The sequence below is a fragment of the Crinia signifera genome, chromosome 6 (assembly GCF_055691185.1).
Source record: "Crinia signifera chromosome 6, ASM5569118v1, whole genome shotgun sequence".
Classification (NCBI taxonomy): Eukaryota; Metazoa; Chordata; class Amphibia; order Anura; family Myobatrachidae; genus Crinia; species Crinia signifera.
In genome coordinates, this window is record NC_139222.1 from 91593344 (window position 1) to 91616833 (window position 23490).

At 42.8% G+C, this 23490-nt stretch overlaps 1 protein-coding gene and 1 pseudogene across 1 annotated transcript in view; both read left to right on the plus strand.

Moving 5' to 3' along the window:
• The window catches only part of PEDS1 (plasmanylethanolamine desaturase 1), a 37704-nt gene extending 33611 nt beyond the window's left edge, over positions 1-4093 (plus strand). Inside the window, exons 5-6 of the mRNA XM_083146456.1 lie at positions 1124-1336; positions 3519-4093. Of these exons, the coding sequence (XP_083002582.1) occupies positions 1124-1336; positions 3519-3640 (335 nt within the window). The 3' untranslated portion in view covers positions 3641-4093. The remainder of the gene's footprint in view (positions 1-1123; positions 1337-3518) is intronic.
• A 16589-nt stretch (positions 4094-20682) lies between these two features.
• On the plus strand, positions 20683-22060 carry LOC146009614 (kinesin-like protein KIF19 pseudogene; annotated as a pseudogene).
• The last annotated feature ends 1430 nt before the right edge of the window (positions 22061-23490 follow it).

Genomic DNA, 23490 nt, shown 5'->3' on the forward strand with positions numbered 1-23490 from the left:
TTTTCAAACACTATTATCTGGTTTGGAAATCCTGTGTGGTTTGGTTTGGAAAACCTCTGGTTTTCCTCAAGCTGGCTTTGGGGCAGGACCGCTTTTGGGTTCCCTTTAGGTGCAGGTCTTGGCTCTTTCAGTGTTTTTCCAGCACCGTCTCATTTCTCTTCTGGAAGATGATACCTTTTTCCAGAGCTTCCTAAGGCTTCCACCTACTTTTTTTCCATGACAGGACTTTCCTTGATTTTTTTGCTCAGGGTTGTTTCTGCATTCCACAGAAACAACCCTTTTGTGCTTACAGTTTTACCTGGAGATTCTCTGACTTCTTGGTCTTTTGCTTGGTTATGAGGCCTCTTCACATTTTATGCCGACAGGACTGCTTTGCTGTAGAAGACTGACTCTCTGTTTTTTTATAATGCAAATAAGGGTTTGTCCTGCTTCCAAACAGTCCTGGGCTTGATGGGTTTGTTTGGCTATCTGTCAGGCTAATACTGCAACTTCTCTGCCTCTTCCATGTCAACTCATTTCACCTGCGGGGTGTCAACTTTGCAGTTATGTAATGCCACGTCATGGGCAGAGTGATGTACCTTGTCAGATTTGATCATTTTGATAGGTTTGCGGCTGCTAAGTCTACATTTTGGCTGTGCAATATTTCAGGACTCTTCCACCCCCTGTTGGTAGCTCTGGGACATCTTCACCATATTTGTCTCTCCAACTTCCCCTATGGATGAAAGAGAGAACTGGATTTTGGTACTTACGATAAATCCCCATCTTGGATTCCATAGGGGACACTGGATGTCCACGCTGATGTTAATTTCCTGCAGTTTATTTTGTGTTTTCATTTTTGTCGTTTTTATTCTCCCCTGAGGGGTAGTATATCTGTTTTGTGTTTCTTTTATTTTTTGCTGCACCACCGCCACTATTGTTTTCAGTCTCTTAACTGTTCTGGGGAGGGGTATAGAGGTGGAGGAACCAGTCACAAATTTAAATTTAGAGTGCCCGACTCCGCTGATTATCCGTCTATGGCTCTCCGAGAGAGCTTTATTTGGAAGTACCAAAATGCAGTTGTATATTTTTTTTCGTCCTCAGTTTGTTTATAGGATGTAACTGTTTGTTTTTTATTCCATGACAGATTTCATCTACAAAACGTATGCCACAGAGTGTTTCATCTTTGCACTGGCAATGTTTGTGACTCTGACCAACCAGATTCACAAGTGGTCTCACACATACTTCGGTCTTCCTTCCTGGGTGGTCTTCCTGCAAGACTGGCACATCATCTTACCACGCAAGCACCATCGTATTCATCATGTGTCTCCTCATGAGACTTATTTTTGTATTACAACAGGTGAGGACTGCTCCAAACCAAAACTGCAATCGTAACAGTACAGTGAGCTACCACAATTAGGCTGGTGTGACACACGGGTATTGTGGGAGTTACTGTATGCAGACCTCTTCATGTTGACAGGATTGTGCTGACACCGTTGTTCTGCATTATAACTTTAAACATAATTTTTTACTGGGCCGGCATTGTCTTATGATATGATGTAAGAGCTCATAAATGGACAATAATGGGGTGATTTACATTTTTTTTTTTTTTTTAAGCAACAATAATTAATGGGCACTTATTGTTGCAATTGCTATTCAATTCACTTAGATGTGGTTTAGTCAAGTGAAGTACCAAAACCCCTGATGGACATGACTGGAATAGTGCTGTTTGGGGGCCCAAACAGCTGACTCTTTGCATATTGCAGCTCAGCACCTCTGGGTGGTGTGAGCTAAAATGTGTCTGCTGTTGCTAGTGGACATCCCATTGGTGCTATAACCACGAAGAGAACATGATGAAGGTGTCTGGCTCTGAAATGTGCACATCCACATGGAACTACACATGAGAATGATATAATTGCGCTTATCCTTTAAGCTGTGTACACACGGGGGCGATAGGGGCTGAAATTGCCTGAAATATGGTCGCTGGCGACCATATTGCCAGTGATGGGAGTGTGCCCCAGTGATAAATAGCCGGGTGCACGCTCCCGTTTTCAGCCCTGTTATAATCACTGGTCGCAGGAGCTTGCTCCTGCGACCAGCTGATTACCTCTGTGGCACCGCCGGCAGAGGTTCCCTTTCATCAGCGACCGTCTCTGGTTGCTGATGAAAAAGGAGAAACTGAGCAATATATCTCCCCCGTGTGTATGGGGCTTTAGTGTGTATCCGCTATATCAGTGGTTTGTAAACAGGAACCCCACACCGTTCATGTTTTCCAAGTCACCTGACAGGAGCACTCATTACTGACTGACACATTTTAAAAGATCCACAGCTGTAGCCAATTATTTCACTTGATTCTGTGAGGAAATCTTGGTACTTGTTTCCTAGCACAGCCACCCCGATTTGCATCGGGGTGGTCGTGTCGGAAAAATCACGATGCGACCAAATCGCATGCGATGCGACCGACGAGATCAACGCGATTTTTACATTGAATCAAATGTGAATAGGGTCCCTGGGACCCTATTTTACATTGGATTAAATGTGAAATATTCCCCAGACCCCCAATTTTACCCCCTCAACGCCACCCCACGATTGACGCCAACCCGAAGCGTGGCGAGCGCCGGCGGTGAGCGTCCTCCGACCTTTTCATACCCCTACTATCCACGTCGGCGTGGAGTTGAGAATATAAAGTGTGGCGAGCGCAGGGAGCCACCGAGCCCGAAGCGTGGTGAGGAGACGTGTATAACTTCACAGGTATACGCGTCCCCACGCGGGGCTTGCTGCGCTCACCACGCTTCGGGCTCGCTGCGCTTGCCACACTTTATATTCTCAACTGCACGCCGACGTGGATAGTAGGGGTATGAAAAGATCGGAGGACGCGCACCGCCGCCCCTCGCGGGCTCGCAGCGCTCGCCACGCCTCGGGTTGGCGTCAATCGTGGGGAGACGACGGGCCCATATACAATGTGAAATGGGTCATATTGGCCCATTTCACATTGTTTCCTATGTGAGATGGACTTGATTAAGTCCATAACATTGAAGCCTATGGCAAAATCGCGGGCATCGCGTCGGGGGCCATGTTAATGCACGCGACCGACGCGATGCCCCCGATTTTGCCTTTGCCGGCAAAATGGACCTGATTTCAAAGGAAATCGGGTCCATCACGTCCATCGTGTACCTTAACTTTAAGGTACACGATGCCCGCGATTGTGGCCGTTCTAGGAAACAAGTACCGAAATCTTCAAAACATGTACCGTGTGGGGTCCTGAGAACCTGTGCGCTGTCCCACGGTTGTTAATGATAACCCCTATCGTCTGAACATGTAGTCAAATCTGACCATATTGTCAGTGACGGCTTGTTCAGCGGAGGCCCCAGTGACATCACTGAACAATATCACTAATGACATTATTTAGTGTTTATCAGTGATCATTAATGTTATCGGTAGTGCTGCATGTTGTATAGTGGGTACGGGGCATTAGCTTTAACATTGATCAGACACTGTTACAAGATCACTACTTTTATATCCTGATGTTTTTTGTCTTTAAGGTTGGTTGAACTATCCGCTAGAGAAGCTAGGGTTTTGGAGACGCCTAGAAGACTTCATCCATGGTGTAACTGGTGAAAAGCCTCGATCAGACGACTTAAAGTGGGCTCAGAAAGTGAAATAATATCCGGTCAGCTCACGTCATTCCTGAAATAATTGCCAATCTTTTTAACAAGAAAGTGTGATAACTAAAGCCATTAGCCAAATATGTTAAAGACTCTAATGGAAATAACTGACTAATAAGCACAAAAGTATTCTGTGCTAACACCGTAAAACTCTAATCCAAGGACTTTCACACTCCATGATATGAAAGACAAGGGGCAGGGTATGTGACTTTGTCCTCTTCATACAGCAGCTGACAGGATTTGTTTTTATTTTCTTTTTGTATGTTTTTTGCTGATGTCTAAGATGACCTTTCACCTTGCTGCGCCTTACATGACCTTCATGTGAGCCAGAAAAGAGGAAGATTGTACTATATCTTGCACTATGGAAATGCATCAGTGAAGTTAATGACATTTGTTGTATCAACATGAATCTGCTGCCCTTGGAAAAGCCTAATGCAAATCTCTAAAGTATAGTTTCTTTCAACTTTTTTTTTTTGTTAAGTATTTCTCAGTTACGTCATGAGCTATGTGAGAAGGGCTATAGGTGCATGTTACTGAGAACTCATGTTGGCAGCCAGATTGTGGGAATATGGCATTTCTGTCACTCAGCGCTGTGGTTCTGACATAGTAACTGATGTGTATCGAAAGACTGATGGTACTGGAGTTGATCATCAGAGCACTGGCTGACATGTAACACCCGGGTCACTGAAAGATTACTATATTTTTAAATACCTCCTGAATGATCATAGTGAGGGAACAGAAGAGATTCCCTCACTGATAAATATACAGTATATATATATATTTTTAGACTAGGCATTAAATCAATAAAATTTGCAGTTGATAAGTAGCATCAGTCCGTTAAATAAAAGTGTAATTAGGTGCGTAATGCGCTAGCCTGACGTAGCCAGTGTATGAGGTAAGTAATGTACGAAGGTGTTCGCTGTTGTAATGAATGTGAAGTTGGCATCTGGGCTTGTTTGTATATAACCCACTGACCGACCAGCAATTCTACCACAATCCGATCCGTTGTTGAGCACCAGGCCATCTGACACTGGTTTCTACATAGGAAGCTCTGATATGCAACACACTGATAATGGCGTGATGAGACGGATACCTTGACATGTTTGTGTGTGGTCTAACCAAAGCGCATGGTACTTCAGTTTTGTTTATTTGTTACCTTTAGGACTATATTATTTATGGCAAAATATCACCCACTCATTATCTGACATTTAGCAGCTCTGGTAAATACCTTTTCAGAGGTTAATTCATTTTTACATATAGCTGCTATAGCTATATTACTGTTGTGCTACAGTCATTGGAATAAATTCCTGCAGAGCAGAAAGTATCTGTATTACACAAGTGTACAATTTTAGATGTCTGACCTGGGCACACGTCCGTTTCTTTATTAAGCACCCACAGTGAAGCAGCAATCCTTTTTCTTTAGTAGCGTTAATCATGAATCCACTTCACAAATCATTGTCGTTTTCAAAATCTCTTTGTAGGGAAATCATATATGTTATACAAACTTCTGAATATTAATAGGTGATATGATGACAGAGCGTGAGTGTGGTAAAGAAGGCTATATGAAAATAGAGCTTAGAGAGGTGTTTCAAAGTGCTTCTGCTCTCTACATATTGTGCCATGTGACTGTGGTTGCCATGGTAGTCTCAACACTGCAAAATGATCAGGCATTAATAGCAATCTGAAGAAACAAACCAAGAGGAAAAAAAAAATTATTTACTAAGATGCTACTTGGAGCCTGCCACAGTGATTTTATATTAAGTAACATACATCAAATATGTTCATGGGATTGCTGCTTTAGGTGGTTAATCGTGCCAATCTGTCTGTTTTCACCTCCTGCACTACAACTAGTGCTAGCTGATTGTAAGAACAAATCCGCACAAGCTCCTGATTTCTTGTTTTTGTTTTTTGTTTTTTTTTACGCTACCAGATGTCAATGCACAACATTCAAGTGATAAGGCTATGCATTGAATTTAGCATCTGATCCCTGTTGCATTTGTGACTTCTTAATCATTAAATAAACTTATTGCTCAATCTATTAATTCACAAAACCAATATTTCCAGTTTAGGTTGAGACAGGTGGTGAAAAAACATAAATTCTGTAAATGTTATCCATTCCTTATGATTCACACTGAGCCAAAGTGTGACTTATTAACTTCCTGCAGATCAAATGAAATGGTGGTAGTTTTCCTTTGTCTTGGTTAACCAGCAATTTCTCAGTCATAACTACTTTTTCTCTAGTATCATTTAATACTTTGCTCACTGCTGTACTCTTATTGACCACTAAGAAGCTTGATACAGGGAGAGTAGTTTTATGTAGCAGAATCATCAAATAGAGATGACAAATGCCCAGATGCAATATCACAGCTGCCTGCCAATCAGTGGCCCTGGATTTTCCCTCCATTTCTCCTCTTTAACAGTTACGTTACTTCATAAACCATTGGGACTGCTGTGCCTGTATGCACAGCGGGAACATTACCATTTCTCATGATACTTTTGTGCCAGATGTCTAGCAACACACATGTATTCAAGGTATTTTGTATCCCAGCCTCTTTGTGAATGATTATTGTAGGGATTGACTGTAATTTTAAGGTGCTTTTTTTTTCGTTTTTTTTTTCTTTATATAAAGCCTTAAAACATTAACTTTTCTGCATAATGAGGAAGTATTTTAATTTTATGTTTTAAATGTAAATATATTTATAACAAAAAAAAAAAAAAAGAGACCTTACTAACAGATTGTGGAAAACTTTGTGACTTGTTTTTTTTTCTGAAGAAATGTTTTTTTTTCTGATTGTGAATGGTTCATTCTGTGTGGACAAGTTATCACAAAGTGAATGAAAGAAAACCGCCACCTCTACTATCATATAATTATAAGAGCTCAAAAGCACAACAAATAAAAATAAAGCTTAAAAGGTAGCCCATGTGCTTATATACATATATTTTTGTTTATAAAATTTAAAAAAATGCAGGTAATTTTTATACCTTTTAAAAAAAAAAAAAAATCTAAATATATATAGATAAGTTCACTAGTGCCAAACAAATAAAAAAAAACAGAAGACCCCTTATATTTAACTATCTGAGGTACCTGGCGTTTCTAGGGTTTGGTTGTGCAATTAGCATTCCTTGAACTTGCCCATGGTGTGCCTGGCATACACCTCACTGTGGTCGGCTCGTGGATCTGACCAGATATTTTTTCTGAAACCCCATCTCGTCTACCATCTCTATTTTATGCAACTTTGCCAAATCTTTCTTCCCTGACCCACTTTGTGTAGTGGTCAGCCCCCGAGACCCCCACACTGTTGGGGTTGGTTTCTTAGTGGCAGTAAACCTAATCTGGACCTAATCAAGCCACCTCGTTTTGTCCAAATTAGTCCAACAATGTCAAAATGCATGCCGGACAAACAAATAGGCAGTTAACAGATGACAAATATGTAAGAGCTAAACAAATAAGGGATGTTCTGGTCTCACCTACAGTAAATTGTAAAGAAAACACAATATATGAACCAACTATATAATGTCTAAAGCTGGATATACATTAAATGATGTGTACCCAGCGACCTCCAGTGATAGAACCTGGCAATGCGCCAGGATTGCCTCTGTTGTCTGCATATACAGAGGACATCGCTAACAACCCGCGATAACTCACAACATTGACTATCTAGAACAGGGGTGGCCAACCGGTCAGAGGTAAAGAGCCGAAAAATATCGGTAGTCAAGCTAAAGAGCCGACATCATGCGCGCTCGCCAAAAAAAGGAGTGTAGTCTATTTTGACCCCTTGGGTGGGTGTGATACAAATATGCCTCCAATAGTGCCAGATACGCATGTGCCCCCACGGTGCCAGATATGCACCACACGGTGCCAAAAAGCTGGTATGCCCCCACAGTGCCACAAACTGCTATGCCCCCACAGTGCCTCAAACTGCTATGCCCCCACAGTGCAAATTTCCCAGCAGCAGCACTCACCGTTGTTGCTGCTGCTGCCGGGCGGGGAGAGGACAGTCTGGTGTCCCCCTGCAGTCCTCCTGTCATGTCACTGATGGGAGGAGAGCACAGCACAGCGCGTGTCTCCTTCCCCCTCAATTCCCTGTGACTGGGCCGTCCACCAATCAAAGCTCGCTGGCTGGCTCCTGATGGGCTGCTGGCCCGCAAGCTCTGATTGGCAGACAGCCCAGTCACAAGGATGCACAGTAAGGGGTAGGAGAGATGCGCGATGCGCACTCTCCTCCCCTCAGAAGGAGAAGGGATTCAGGGAACTGGCAGCAGGGGGGACTGGGACGGACGGTGGGCGGCGGGCAGCAGTGGGAGCAGGAGCCACACTTTACAAGGGGGAGAGCCGCGGGTTGGCCACCACTGATCTAGAACGATAGCCTCGAAAATTAAAACTGTGTTCTTTATCAGGCATAACATTAACTATATCATCTAGTGTGCACGCATCTTAATACTCTTTCTCAAACAAAGTGTCAGTATCATTAAGTTTTAACCAGTCCTCCAATGTTCATTTTTAGGAAAACCTTTGCTAAAGAAACTGTAGCAACTCTCTCAGTGATGGGCTAACCCAGTGGTTCCCAAACTGTGTCGTGGCACCCTGGGGAGCTTGCAGGGGTGTGCTGATTTGGTGGTCCATGACCAATTCAAGTTTATTTATGGCCAATATAAGTCAAATTGTGGACAAACAGAAGTGAATCCTGTCCATTACCACATAATTGACCCTTAAGATAAAATATAAACACAATTTATGTAACTTAATATGTTTTTCTAACTTTCTAAATGAGAAACTCCCTGTCTAGGGGTGCTGTGAAAAAAATTCTGATACTTCAGGGTGCCGTGCTTCTAAAAAGTTTGGGAACCACTGGGCTAACCATTTCAGATGTAGTGGGGAGAATGATTTTCAATAAGTTCAAATGTACAGTATATGAAGTAAATCCTGATCAAATCTAAGCATTCAGCTAATATAGACTTAAGAGGCGATAACATTACCATTTACCTAGTATAGAAAATATCTATTGATTGATTTATTATTTCTATGGGCTTGCACAGTAAAGCTTTTAAAGTCAGAACAAGCATGTCTAGTATATGTAGGCTTCATTAAACCTACAGTGGATAGCTGAATCTAACAGAGAAGGTAAAATGTATGCTTAACCAATGCTCAACACATGGATTTAAGCAGTTTATGGGGAGTATTCAATGTCAGGTGCTAATTCCGACTGGAGAAATATCGCCTGCCGCCTATTCAATGCTGCCATTTCCGACAGCATTGAAGGTGGATTTCAACCAAACCGATACAACTTTAAAACAAATTGGATCTGTTGTCGGAAACGTCCATGGATTGGTGAACTCATGGCCCTTTCTTGACAATCCACGGCCATTTTTGCCGACACAACCTCATTTTTCGCCACTCGACAGGTGGAATATTGAATTAGTTCCATTTTATATACTGTTCCTACAGCACATAAGACCCTCACAAATCCACCCAGTGCCCCATCATTTCTGCAAGGGGCTCCCTTTTCCAGCTAGTGGCACAGTTTTTTTAGATAGCTTGTGATAATCGCCAATTGAAGGAAGCTATCTAAAAGCCCAAATGTTCCTTTCCAAAGTGGGAGAGATTGGAGACCATCTCCTCTTTATACACGATTATCTCATGACCTGGGTGTCAATGCAGTGAGACCACTACATATCACACTAACAATTCCAGGTCTACCCACAGACTTTCTGATGGAACGTTCCTTTTAAGGAATAGTTACTTTATGGATAATAGGGAATATTATGTGCAGGTCACAGGCACTGCAATGGGCTCGAAAATGGTACCAACGTACTCAAATACATTTATGCATATATATGAGGAGACCCACATCTTGCCAAAATGTGTCGAAAATGTAATGTTCTCTAAACATTTTCTAGACGATATATTTCTCATTTGGACAAATACGGAGATATCCTTCATAAAGATGGTAGAGACACTTAGGGGTTATTCTAGTCCATTCTTTCTGACAAAATCCTTCTTAGATGGACAAAACCATGTGCACTGCGGGTGGGGCAGATGTAACTTGTGCAGAGAGAATTAGATTTGGGTGGGGTTTTTCTTCAAAGTGAGATCTATATTGAAGTGTAAAATCATGCAGTCAGTATTTTCCCTGCACAGAAACAAAATAACTCACCCAAATCTAATTCTCTCTGCACATGTTACATCTGCCCCCCGCAGTGCACATGGTTGTGTCCATCTAAGAAGGATTTTGTCAGAAAGAATGAACTAGAATAAACCCCTTAATGATTTAGATACTACTGTAAGTTTTACGATGAATTGCCACAGTAGCTCATTGGACTTCTTGTATTCCATAAAGAATAGGGACTGGGTACCACAGTTTTTAGAAAAGTGACAGACTACAGCACGACATTATGCAACTAGAGATTCGAACAGCAACGATCTAATGATAGAGATAGCAGAAAGGTTCAAACAAAGGGGTTACTCCCCTAACATAATCCAAAGCTGCCTGGCACATGCCCGCTAGAGATTTGGAAGGACCAGTAAAAAGAAAGACCCAAGAATTACCTTTGTCAGTACATATGATCATACTTTAGTGAAGGCATGAAAGGTGATTTGAAGAAACTGAGATACCATCAGTACAGATGCGCACAACATGGCTGATGAAAGCCCGCTCTTCGTACTACAAATACGCCAGGTGCGTGACCTGCAGCACAGTGGTACCTGGAGCCACATTTTCCCATCCACGCAGTGGTATATCCATCAAAATCCATTACAGATTACATTGCTGCCTCAATCACATTATCTACTTTTTAATATGCCCATGCAGCCTGACACATGTAGGGATGATGATCTGTTCCCTAAGGATGGTTAATCAGTCTACACCAGAAAGCTCCTGATGGGACTATGGACTTAGCAGTGGTCGACGGGCAGGTCGCGGACCCTTGCCAGAATCTCCCGATTCAGACCTATAGATTTTGGACTCAGTGAGTATCTTAGAGGTTACTGAGGATGCAGGATTTTGGACGGTGTACCACAGGCAGAGGTGATCGGGCTGTGTACCGATGGCACAGGTTATTGGACTGGGTACAGAAAGTCAGGTTATCAGTCTGGATACCAACGATCAGGTTATCGGGCTGGGTACTAATGATCAGGCTGGAGTATACTGGGCTGGGCACAGAGACTAGCAGATGGAAGCAGAAGATGGTAAACCACAGGAGTCAATCTGGCAGCAGAAAAATGACCAGGAACAGCAGCAGCGGAGTCCAAGTAGCTGGAAACAGCCTGGAGCCTTGGAAGAAATCTCAGGAATAAACTCAGGAAATGTAATTGTTCAAGGCACAGAAGGAGTGTGGGAGGCCTGCTTATATCCCCCAGGGTGTCTGCGGAGACAGAACCAGGAAGAGAGTTCACCTGGTTCTACCTGTGCTGTGATCACACCTGGGTTCACTGGGACTACTTGATAGGTGAGCAGTGGTCCGCTGATTGGAGGTGTCATGGCGGTGACCATGTCCAGTATGGTTTGTAAACAATGTGCTACCATGTGGGAACAAACACAATGACATCCTGCCAAACTACTCCAACAGCCACTCTGACATGCCCAGTGTGTATGCACCTGAATTGTGATCTCAGGGCAGAACATGCTGGGTTGTCTTATCCTATGCTGGATGGCAGTCAGCATGCAAGCAACTGCAGTTGCAGTTTTTTCCTACTTTAGCAAAACTGACGCTGAATTAGCCCCAATATGTACAAATGGCTGATTGGGCACTACTCTGTAAAGGAACCTGCTTTATCCATATTACAATATATCCGTCCCTAAATGTTTTACATCTAAAAATAACTTTCTTTTAACTAAAGATGGAATAAGAAATGTCATACTGATAGCAACTATGATGTTATCTTTGCTGCCTGGGTCAGCTTCAGTCTGATGTTCAAAAGCTGTGTAGGGAGTGGCTGGGATGTAATCAGCCGATGCCAGCTGGTACTGATATTTTGAGAGGTATTGTGCAGGATTCCAGTAGCTGTTGCTTCTGTACCTGCGTACTGCATAACACAATTAAAATGTGTTAGGACAAATTAAAACAAGCTAGCAAAGAATGCCACTTTTTTTTTTAACTATGGGAAGTTTATATCTCAACCCTCCCCGACCCGACAAAGTTATTGATTTACTAAATGCTTTTCATCAACATCCTAGTACCTTACACAAATAATATTTAATTATCCTCAGATCTAAGTAATATACTTTTTGGCTTCTGAGAGATGTGTCCTAAACGTATGCATTGTTATTATTAATGTATACCTTTCTCCATACCTCCCAACTGTCCTGCTTTTGTGGGAACGTTTTTTTTGTGACGTTCCCGCGTCCTGCCCAGGGCCAGCAGTGTCCTGCGGTGGGGGGAGCCCCCCCTATCCTGTGAATAGACGCTATGCGCACAGCGTCTATTCTGCTGCCTGAGAGGCTGGGGACATAGGCGACAGCTCAGAGAGCCACTAGCCATGCCCCCAAAATGTTGGGGTGTCCTTCTTCAAGCCTGGACGATGTTGGAAGGTATGTTTTCTCTGATGCTTTGTCATCATTTATTAGTTGATGTATACAATTTTTGAACACTCATTGTACTCAGCATTGTATACTTACAAATACGTATACGTACAAATGATTCAGAGTTTTCTAATAAAAACTATTGTTAAAAAATAAATAATCCCAAAGTATTAAAGTGCATGTGCTTAATCCCATGCAATCATACTATTGTGCAGTGGCTAGCATTGCAGGGTCATTGTCATGTGTATGTACAGTACATGTGTGTGAATGTGCATAAAGAAACAGGGTAAATTATTAAATCTCTCTACAGCTCTGTGTAATATGGTGATGCATTGAATATAATAATAAATTGGTAATTTTCCCTCAATCTAATGGGAAACAGTGATGGGGATATAATTAAGTAAGTTACTGTAAGTTTTATTTATAGTCCAGCAGGACTCGAGCCACAATACTTCACACTAACCACTTCCACTTTAGTAGTAAGGTTAGGGTTACTGTTATTATTAGGATTGGGGATTGGGTTAGTGGTAAAGCTAGAATATGAAGGTAAGGGTTACTGTTCGGGTTAGTAGTAAGGTTAGGATTACTGTTAGCATTAGGATTGCGGATTGGGTTAGAATTAAGCCGTGTTCACACGGGGCGATTCTTCCAGGTGATTTTGACCACATCGTCAAAATCACCTAGAGCGTTATGTAGAATCGCCCCATGTGTACACAGTCGGTGATAGCGATGTACAGCCGTGCAGCGTCGCTAAATAGACAATGCAGGCAAGAAAATTTTCACTAGATGCCGTCTGCACTGTGTACTTAGCAGTGGCTGGGGCTGGCAGAATGTAGTTAGCCGTCTAATCTCTGACGGCAAACTACATATTGATTATGCTCAGTGCAAATCGCTGTGTTTTTAATTTGCGCACAATCAGTATTTACTTAAAAATTACCTATATTAGTATAAGGTCACCATCTTGTGGCTAAAAGTGAGTACTGCGGTCCTATATTAACATGCATTGAGCATGTTAATAAAAGGATATACAGTATGGGAAGTGTCTTCAAATAACATTGAAGCCCTGAGGATGCTTAGGGCTTTAATGTGTTTTGTAGACACTTCCCATATGTAGGCTCAATGCCTGTTCATATAGGACCGACACAAGATGGCGTCCTTATTCTAATATAGGAAATTTTGAAGTAAATACTGATTGTAAATACTGAAATATAATAAATAAATAAATTGTGCTGCAACATTTTACTAACAATGTGTCTTACAGAAATATATATTTTTATACTTCCGTTTTTATGTTTATTCAACACTTTACTATATGTTTGTTTGAAAAAATAACATTTTAAAACCATTGCTGGGGTTGCCTGGATATGTCCACATACATTTCTCTAAGAAGAAAAAAGAAAATGGTTGAGATAGTGTAGAACTGGGGTAGCCAACCCCTAGTCCTCGAGAGCTACCAACAGTGCATGTTTTGCAGGTCTCCTCACAGAATCACAAGTGAGCTAATTAGCTCCATCTGTGTATCTTTTAAAATGTGTCAGTGATTACTGAGTGCAGCAGCTAGGTTGTCTGGAAAATGTGAACTGTTGATAGCTCTCGGGGGCTAGGGTTGGCTACCACTGGTGTAGAGTACACCGCTTTTGAACGGAATTAATCATTGCGTATACTATGTTCCAACTTCAAGGTGATTGAGAGTCGACTAACAGTTGTCCAACTGAGCTGAAAGTTTGCACACCCTGTTTTCCCAACAAGCCTCCCCCGCATGCATGGACTTGGAGAACCACAAGTCCCAGCATGCAGGGCATTAATGGGACTGCTGGTTCTTGTAGTTGCTTAATAATTGCTCCTTTGACTTATTGACACTTGTCATGGAGGAGTCTTCTCAGAAGAGGACTTCTATACAGAAAAACTGAGGAATATGAATGAAAACTACAAGGAACAGCGAATAAGTGACAAGAGTGAGGACTGCCTTTCTAAATTGACAATTTAAACTGCCACATTTAAAAAACAAAATCAGTAGCCTTCAAAAAGAGTATATTTGAGAAGGTAACCGGGCTTATTTGGAACAGAAAGTTTCTATATGGACAACAGGATACACAAGCTTTTTGGAAAGATATACGCCAGAGGACACAATTCAATTACTCTAATTTGGAAACTCAAAGGAAGGCCAATTTTATAGCTTCTCTAACAACAAACATGTTTTCAGCTGTGCTAACATAATTGCACAAGGGTTTTGTAAACATCCATTAGTCTTCTAAAGTGATTAGCAAACACAATGTACCATTAGAACACTGGAATGGTGGTTGCTGGAAATGGGCCTCTATACACATTTGTAGAGATTCCTTTAAAAAAACAGACATTTGCAGTCATTTACTGGATTAACAATTTATAGAGTGTATTTCTGATTAATTAAATGTTCTCTTTATTGAAAGAAAGTGTTTTTCTTTGAAAAATAAGGACATTTCGAAATGATTTCAAATGTTTGAACAGTAGTGGCCTGTTGGGACGGTCTCCTAACCCAGAGTGCTGGGTTTACCGAGCAGTGCAGCTTCACCACCACCCTGCCTGTGTAGGGATGGGCATTGACGATTCAAAATCAGCGATGGTTTATGACCAATGACTACTGCTTTTGCCATTGATGGAAGAGAACCAGTTCTTTTCCCTCCATGGCCCAGAATAAACAATTATTTTTTTTTGCAAGGTGACGGGACATGGAGCATAAATGCACCATCCAGGAAGCTCCATATAATAGATGAAATCATTAATGGTCTCATATAACATAGTTGGTGAGCATCGATGGCCAGTCATAGTTTCAACATTGATGGAAACCATTGATTGTTAGTACACCTCTTATGCATGCACACAGAGTGACATTCCAGGGCTTTTAATGGCCACAGTCCTTCCCTGTATATATATTTATGTAGTGACAGTTATTTATATAGCTCACACATATTCCGCAGTGCTTTACAGAGAATATTTGAACATTCACATCAGTCCCTGTCCCAGTGGAGTTTTGGTGGGAGCCAGTTAACCTATCAGTATATTTTTGGATTGTGGGAGGAAACCCACGCAAGCAAGGGGAGAATATACAAACACTTAAGGTCATGGTGGGAATTGAACCCATGGCTTCAGTGCTTTGAGGCAGTAATGCTAACCATTACACCATTTATACTGCCAGGACAATCTGCTAACACTAGTTAACTTGAACATTAAGAAGCAGTTATGATTTAGGAATAATAGAAAAGGAGATATTCCTCCAGACAAGAATTCCAACAGCTTTTAAATATTTTCTATAATATTGCACACACAGCAAAAAAAAACATGAACAGATAATGAGACACATTAGAATATCAAGTCATTAGAATATCAAATATCAAAATAATAAAATAAAACAAGCAGGAAAAAAATAGAAAACCTAAGCCTGAAAACAATGCTCCCTCAAGGCCAGAGGCTGATGATCCATCCACAGAACAGCACCAAATGGATGTGGAATGATGGAAAGAGTGACTAAAGGCCCCCATACACTGAGCCGATTTGTTCCGATTTCCGACGATTGCGACCAATCGGGCCGTTAAATCGGCTGTCCCTGACCAGCTGACCGTCTGACCACCTGTCCTGGGACCTTCCTCCTGGTGGCGAGACGGGCAGGAAGCAGGGATGCGTCCCTGCTGCCGGGAAGGTCCCGGATGGCTTGCAGGGTATCGGGTGTCTGTACACTGCTGCGAGACATCGCAGTAGTGTAAGGCAGTGGTTCCCAAACTTTTTTGAATCACGGCACCCTAGAGCATCAAAATATTTTCAAGGCGCCCCTAGGCCAAATGCTTCTTATCGAGAAATTCAGAAAATAAATATTAAATGAAGTGCTTTGTGTTTATATGTCACAGTTATCTGTGAGGGACAGGATTTGCTTCTGTTTGTCCACATATATTATGATTGGCAGCCACAAGCACTGGTTTTGCCTGGTATATTGGCCATAAATAATCTGAATTGATCTTGGTCCACCAACCCAAGGCACCCCTGCAAGTGTCCTGAGGCACACAGTTTGGGAACCACTGGTGTATGAACACCTTAACAGGAGGTAAACAGAGAAAGGGAGGATGGCACACAGAGAGTATTAGGTATATGATCAACAAATAATTGACAGTCATACCACACAGTGTTTTGAAATCCTTATTTCACAGCTTGTCTAGTGAAAGGAGGGTGTCTGGAGAGGGGGGGGGGGGGGGGCAGCACCCAATACAGGGCAAGGCCACCCCCCATGCCTGGTCCCTCCCCACAATGTACCTGCAATACTTCCACCATCGGACGTAAGAATCCAGTGTTCTGCATCCAATAGTGTGGAGTGTTAAATAAATGCTCCCTGGATCTTTTCATTTTGGTGATTGAAGAGGTAGGGGCAGAGCTTGCAAAAATACGTAAAGAAATACAAACATTTAATAATGACCACTCAGGGGTACTTAGAAATGATAAAAGTTACAGATCCAGAATGATAAATTCCAGGTTGATCTAATTTTCTTTAAAAGTAAGAAACTGGAAAGCACCTCGTAAATAGATTAAATCTAGAAGACCGCTTAAGGCTAGGAGAGAGAGAATATAATATAGTTCCCTAGACAGTTTGTAGTACTAAAACGTCAGAGGTATAGATATGGTACATATGACTGTATTTTGTTGGATATAAAATGTATGTTATACATATGCAATTAATGAAAACTAAGCTTTGAAAATGTATGTGTTTCTTTGGTACTTGTGTATTATCACGGCGGCCGCAAATCGCATGCAAAAATCAGATGCGATTTAGCGGCCGATTTTTTCCGCGATTTTCTGACGAATTGCATGCTATTCCATCCTTGCACACCCCCACTATCCAATTTAGCCCAAAGCGTGGCGAGCGGACGTGGTACGCATCCTCCCGACCTGTTCATACCCCCACTATCCATGTCGACGAGGAGTTGATTTTATAAAGCGTGGCGAGCATAGGTGTGCGCACATTGAGTGTTAGGGGTGCACAGGCACCCCCAAATGCTGTCCCCACCCTTATGAGCAACTCCCTGCCGCTAGCAATACCAGCAATACCTTTTACCAAAGTGTTTTGCTTTTTAGACCTGTATTCCGTTAAAATTAGTGCCCATCAATCAATTGTGTGTTTTGCATTGTTAATTGTACTAGACCGTTGTCATATCGCTACATACCTGCATAATCCATATATTTTTTTTACTTTATATGCATGTACTGTTATACAGAGTAATAAGAATATTAAAACTGAAATAGGCCGGAGATTATGTTCTGGCTGAGAGACATTTTATATTTTAGCGAGTACCAATAGATGATGGTAAACATGCATGATTGGCTGTGTTAGACACACCCAATGGGCAATGCTAGACACGCCCATTAGGTGGTGCTAGACACACCCCTTTGACGGTGCACCCCCTAATGAAATATGCTGTGCATGTCTATGACTGCAGGAGTAACTACTGTAGGTAGCATCTGCAGATTACCCTGAGGGGGAAACAACTTGGGTCCTTGTAGTCATAGGAAAGTTCACCACTCCCTTCTCTACATGCCCTATTTTAGGGAAAACTGTTACCAGGGTTAACCCATTTATATGAACCACTGTAACATAGATGGGGTCAAGTAAGATTTCAAGGGAACTATAAAGGGCCCTACATACGCAGAGATGTGTGCCAGAGATACATAACGGGAGATTCAGCACAAGAGATTTCACTCTTGTGGCTCATTTCAGACAATGAGCCACATACAGAGAGATTTGTGTCAGAGATTCAAATTGGGAGATTCAGCACGGGAGATTTCAAATCTGTCACGACTGTCACAGCCGCACATGCCATGAAACTGCACTGTGTGTATATATATATATATATATATATATATATACAAGATGGAAACAGAGTGCGCTCAAAAGGTGCAAGTACACAACTTTTTACACAATATAAAAAAATTATTTAATAAAAGCCAACAACACGGCTCATAAAAGAATACAGTGATGATACAGTCATATATTGGAATCAATCTTGACAGAATGTGTAGTAATTCAATATAACAGCAGGCCCAACGCGTTTCGTCACCCACGTGACTTCCTCAGGGGCAATCGATGACTTGACTATCAAGGCTGTGATTGTTCTTATTGCCGTATCTCAAATTGAATGTACATGGATAATTAAAGTGGATAATGATAATATACCAAAATGACAGAGCTCTTGTCAATAATTGTGGTACACCTTTCCAATGTCTCACTCTATTATGGATGCCAGCAGCACAAATCTTTCAAAAAGTCCAATACACCAGGGTCACCGGAAATGCACTGCACTGCACTGCACTGAGGTCATTCGGCAGTTGGATACAGTGCAGTGCATTTCCGGTGACCCTGGTGTATTGGACTTTTTGAAAGATTTGTGCTGCTGGCATCCATAATAGAGTGAGACATTGGAAAGGTGTACCACAATTATTGACAAGAGCTCTGTCATTTTGGTATATTATCATTATCCACTTTAATTATCCATGTACATTCAATTTGAGATACGGCAATAAGAACAATCACAGCCTTGATAGTCAAGTCATCGATTGCCCCTGAGGAAGTCACGTGGGTGACGAAACGCGTTGGGCCTGCTGTTATATTGAATTACTACACATTCTGTCAAGATTGATTCCAATATATGACTGTATCATCACTGTATTCTTTTATGAGCCGTGTTGTTGGCTTTTATTAAATAATTTTTTTATATTGTGTAAAAAGTTGTGTACTTGCACCTTTTGAGCGCACTCTGTTTCCATCTTGTATCTCTATCTGTTTTGGGTCTCAGCTAACGGGGGACTCTCAGAGTTGCTGCTACTCTTGATTAGGCGCGGATCTTTGGGTATTTCTGTCTTGTGAATATATATATATATATATATAAATATATATATATATATACGCACATACATATATATATATATATGTGTGTGTGTGTGTATGGGCAGCATGGATGGTTTAGTGGTTAGCATTACTGCCTCCCTGGCATCCTTAGGGTTTGCAGCTTTTATTGTATTTGGGAAATGCTTATGTGTGAATAAAAGAAAAATGGAACATTTCTGGCATGCAAACATACTGTATGTCACTGAGGTAGTGAAGACATGTATTATGTGCATCACACAGATGCCACCTTGCTGTAGACTAAAAACCATTTAATTCTGCTTCTAACATACTTATGGGCTTATGTTACCACAGGCAGAGGGCCGCCAATAACAGCTCATTAGCACTAATTCTTGAATGACATCAATGCTAGAGATCATTAGAACTATCCAAGATATTACGTTGGTGGTATAGTGATATTCTCCCCCCAAACATTGGTGGCACAGTGGGAAAAAAAATATATACTTACCTACTCCGGAGTCCAGCATCGCAGCCTCTCTGTCCCGCGGCGTCATTAGGAGGGGCGGCGGTCTCCGGTGGTGTGACGTCATCAGCTCGGCGGCGGTGTCCGTCGGTCTCCGGCGATGTCCAGTGTCGGCGGGGGTGTCCGGCATCCACAGGTGCGTGCAGCTGCGGTGTCATGCGGGCGGCGTCCAGCGGGGCTTCAGTTGCTCAGAACAGCCCTGCTCATCTGCCCGCGGCCACACATGCGGGAGATGAGCAGGAGCTTTCTCAGCGACTGCTCTGTATTGTACAACCCGTCCGTTCTGAATCTTTGCCAGATTCAGAACGGCGGGCGCGCGCATGTAAATCGCTGTGTGGGCTATATACACAGCGATTTACATGCATTTTCAGGCATTTTCTGAGTGATTTAGTAAAATCGCTCAGAAAATGCCTGAAAATTGTGCTGTGTGTGGGGCCCTTAACAATCACTTTTGTGGCTTATTTTGGTAATCTGTGACCTGCAGTAATGCTGTCGTTAAATATAAGCAACCACTTTGACTTCCTCTATATCTGAAGCTGACCGGGTGACATCTATTTTATAGGCTACAAATAATTTTATATTTGAGTATTATGTATTTGGTTCCTGTAAGGTTACCACCTCATCCCTTTAATTCCGGACACATGTGAATTACACAGGTTCTGTGGCTGTCTGACGTAAAGACTCCATTTCACTTGATTTTAATCAGCCACAGAACCTGTGTAATTAATGTGTGTCCGGAATGAAAGGGACGAGGTGTTAATCCTAGGTTCCTGGGAGCACCTCCAGATAGGTAATACGTAGGGTTGCCACCTCATCCCTTTAATCCTGGAGACATATTAATTACACAGGTTCTGTGGCTGATTAAAAAAATACAGTTGGAATGAAGTCTGATGGCTGTTTAAAAAAAAAAAAAACAGTAGAAATTGAGTCTTGAAGTGAGCCAGCCACAGAACCCGTGTAATTAATATGCCTCCAGGATGAGGTACGGGAATACGACTTTGTTAGAATCCAATGTACCAGCATGCCCTGGATAAGATACACAGCAGGGCCCCTCTGCCATAGGGCAGATTGTGATGTCATTATGGGGTGTGAGGGAAGATTGTGATGTCACAATGGTCTGTGAGGGGGTATAAAACCATCCGCTTGCTGCTTCCTGGCTCATATCTGATATTGCTGGACTAGAGCCAACACAGATCATTTCTCATTCTTTTCTGAAGACTGACGATTGAATAAGATGGAGACTAAAAGTGACAAAGCTAAAGATCATCAAGTGGCTGTTGCTTTGCGCATCCGTCCATTTAATAGAACGGAGACTAAGAACCGCGCACAATGCATCGCCCACCAGCTCGGACCGCAGACAGTGCTACTGCAGGACCCTGGTGAGGATCCTAACAACGTCCTGCGCTCGACCAGGACAAGAGAGACGACATTCAAATTCAACCAAGTGTTTGACCAGGCAGCGACCCAGGAGACTGTGTATAATTCCACAGTGAAGCCCTTAGTGGGTGACCTCCTATCTGGGTACAATGCTGCCATATTTGCCTATGGCCCAACAGGCACCGGGAAGACCTTTACTATGATGGGCAAGGCCCGTGAGCCCGGAGTAATGTATCGCACCCTGAAGGACCTGTTTAATGCCATTGAGGAGACTGGAAATAGAAAAAACTTCTCTGTATTATTGTCATATGCTGAGATCTACAATGAAAAAGTCCGGGACCTTCTAAGACCTTCCTCTGGGTCTTTGGTCCTCAGAGAGGATCCCAATGGCAACACCAAAATAGAAGGGATTGCCCAGTTCACCCTTAGCAATCCTGAGGAAGCCATGGCCCTGCTGGAGAAGGGGAATAAGCGGCGCTCTGAAGCTCCCACCGCCGCTAATAAGACCTCATCCCGCTCCCATGCAGTAATGCAGGTCACCATACAGCAGGAGGACAGCGATGGTGTGAGCACAGCCAGGCTGTACATGGTAGACCTGGCAGGATCAGAGCGGGCAAGCCAGACTGCAAACAGTGGCCAGAGCATGAAAGAGGGAGGCTACATCAACCGCTCCCTTCTCGCTCTGAGAACCTGCATCATGGCGCTGCGTGACAAACCAGGCAGCCATAGAAACTATCGGGACAGCAAGCTGACCTGGCTGCTAAAGGGAGCACTAAGCGGGAAAGGCCGAATGGTCATGATCACACACATCAGCCCCGCGGATAGTGCCTATGAAGACGCCCGCAGCACAATGACCTATGGGAGCAAGGCCAAGTTCATCAAGACACGGGTGGAGAGGAACCGTGTCTGTGTCCCCCATAAGATCCCTGAGGGGACTAAAGTGCTACCGAAAGTCTCTCATCCTCCAGAACTTAAACGCAAGACCAGAGCCCCGAGGCATGAGGATGATTATTTTGTTATGAGACGCATCGCTCCTGTACTCCCTGTACTCTCCAGGCTTTTATGCGAGATAAAGGCTAAAGCTTGTTGCAAAAAACGTTCCTCCAATCATCAAGATCAAAGACCTCCATGGCGATAGGAACATCACTGGTGCCGGTAGGAACAGCACTCGGCCGACATGAACAGCACTCGTGCCGGCAGAAAGATGGGGATTAGGGCTAATGGCGATACCCCAAAAACAAAAACGACACTGGGCAGCCACCCCATGGGTGTGTTGGAAGAGCTGCTAATTATTTGTAAAATGCTGATGGTTACATCCTACTCATTGAGAACATTATAACTTGCAGAATTGACCCAGGACAACGTCAAGTACGTCAGCTAGTTATACATAATTTGTGCTGTTATATAATGTGATGCTTAGATCTTTTAAGGATTATGTTAGGGCAGAACCAGTAGAGGGGGGATGAGATCTTTGCAGCATCTTCCTGACATTCTCAATTATTTATTTATTATTATTATTTACTGACACTTCGCCAGCAAATCCCATTGTGCTCTAAAATTACCATCCAATCAGGTCCTCTTATTTTACAATCACAGCCTGTAGCACGGCAACAGGAACAGGTTAACATTGGGGTGGATAAAGCTGCAGCTCCAGGCCTCCACATAAAAACAGGCCCGTCACCATGACAGAATGATGATCACAGACAGGGACCAGCTGGTCACATGGTCGGCCATAATCAAGTAATACAATTGCATTTCTATTTTCCCCATTTCCGCAATTTTTGTACTTTTATATAATTAGGGAGACACTGGGGCTTCTAGTCTATGGGTTCTACAGGCAATCCCCATGCACCCCTTTTTTCTATTTAAGTAGTGCCGAATGGGCAGGGTTGTGAATAGTTCCCCTTTGCCCGACCAGGCACTGTCTGCCACGCTGTCCCGCGTGCCCCTCCCCTGTCAGCGGCAATGATTTGCTTAATGACGGGGGAGGTGGTCTGGCTGATCCAGCTTCTTCTAAACATTACAGCTGATTGATAGGGGTCAGTTCTCCAACTGTCCAGCCACAGGATAAGCAGCAGGCATTCAGGCACTTAAGACACGGCTTATACCAGGGGTGGCCAAACCTGTCCTCAAGATCTACCAACAGTTTATATATATCAGGTAACCTCTAATCTATAGTAGGAATGAATACAGCATGTTTGGAAATGTGTCAGCTAGCAATGACTACAGCTGTGCACCAGCAAGTTGGTCTGGTGAATGTGACAGATAGTAAAGACTACACATGTGCACGAGCTAGGTGACCTGGGGAATGTGACAGTTAGTAATGACTACAGCTGTGCACCAGCTAGGTGACCTGGGAAATGTGACAGTTAGTAATGACTACACCTGTGCACCAGCTAGGTGGTCTGTGAAATGTGACACTAATGGGCCCCATACATCAGCAATCACAATTTATGGATTTCCAGATACAGGGATTTTTTGGCCAGATAAATGGATTTTACAATCTATCTGACTTTGCCCACACATTACAGATTTATTTCAGTGATCGGCAGATTTTTCCATCTAAAG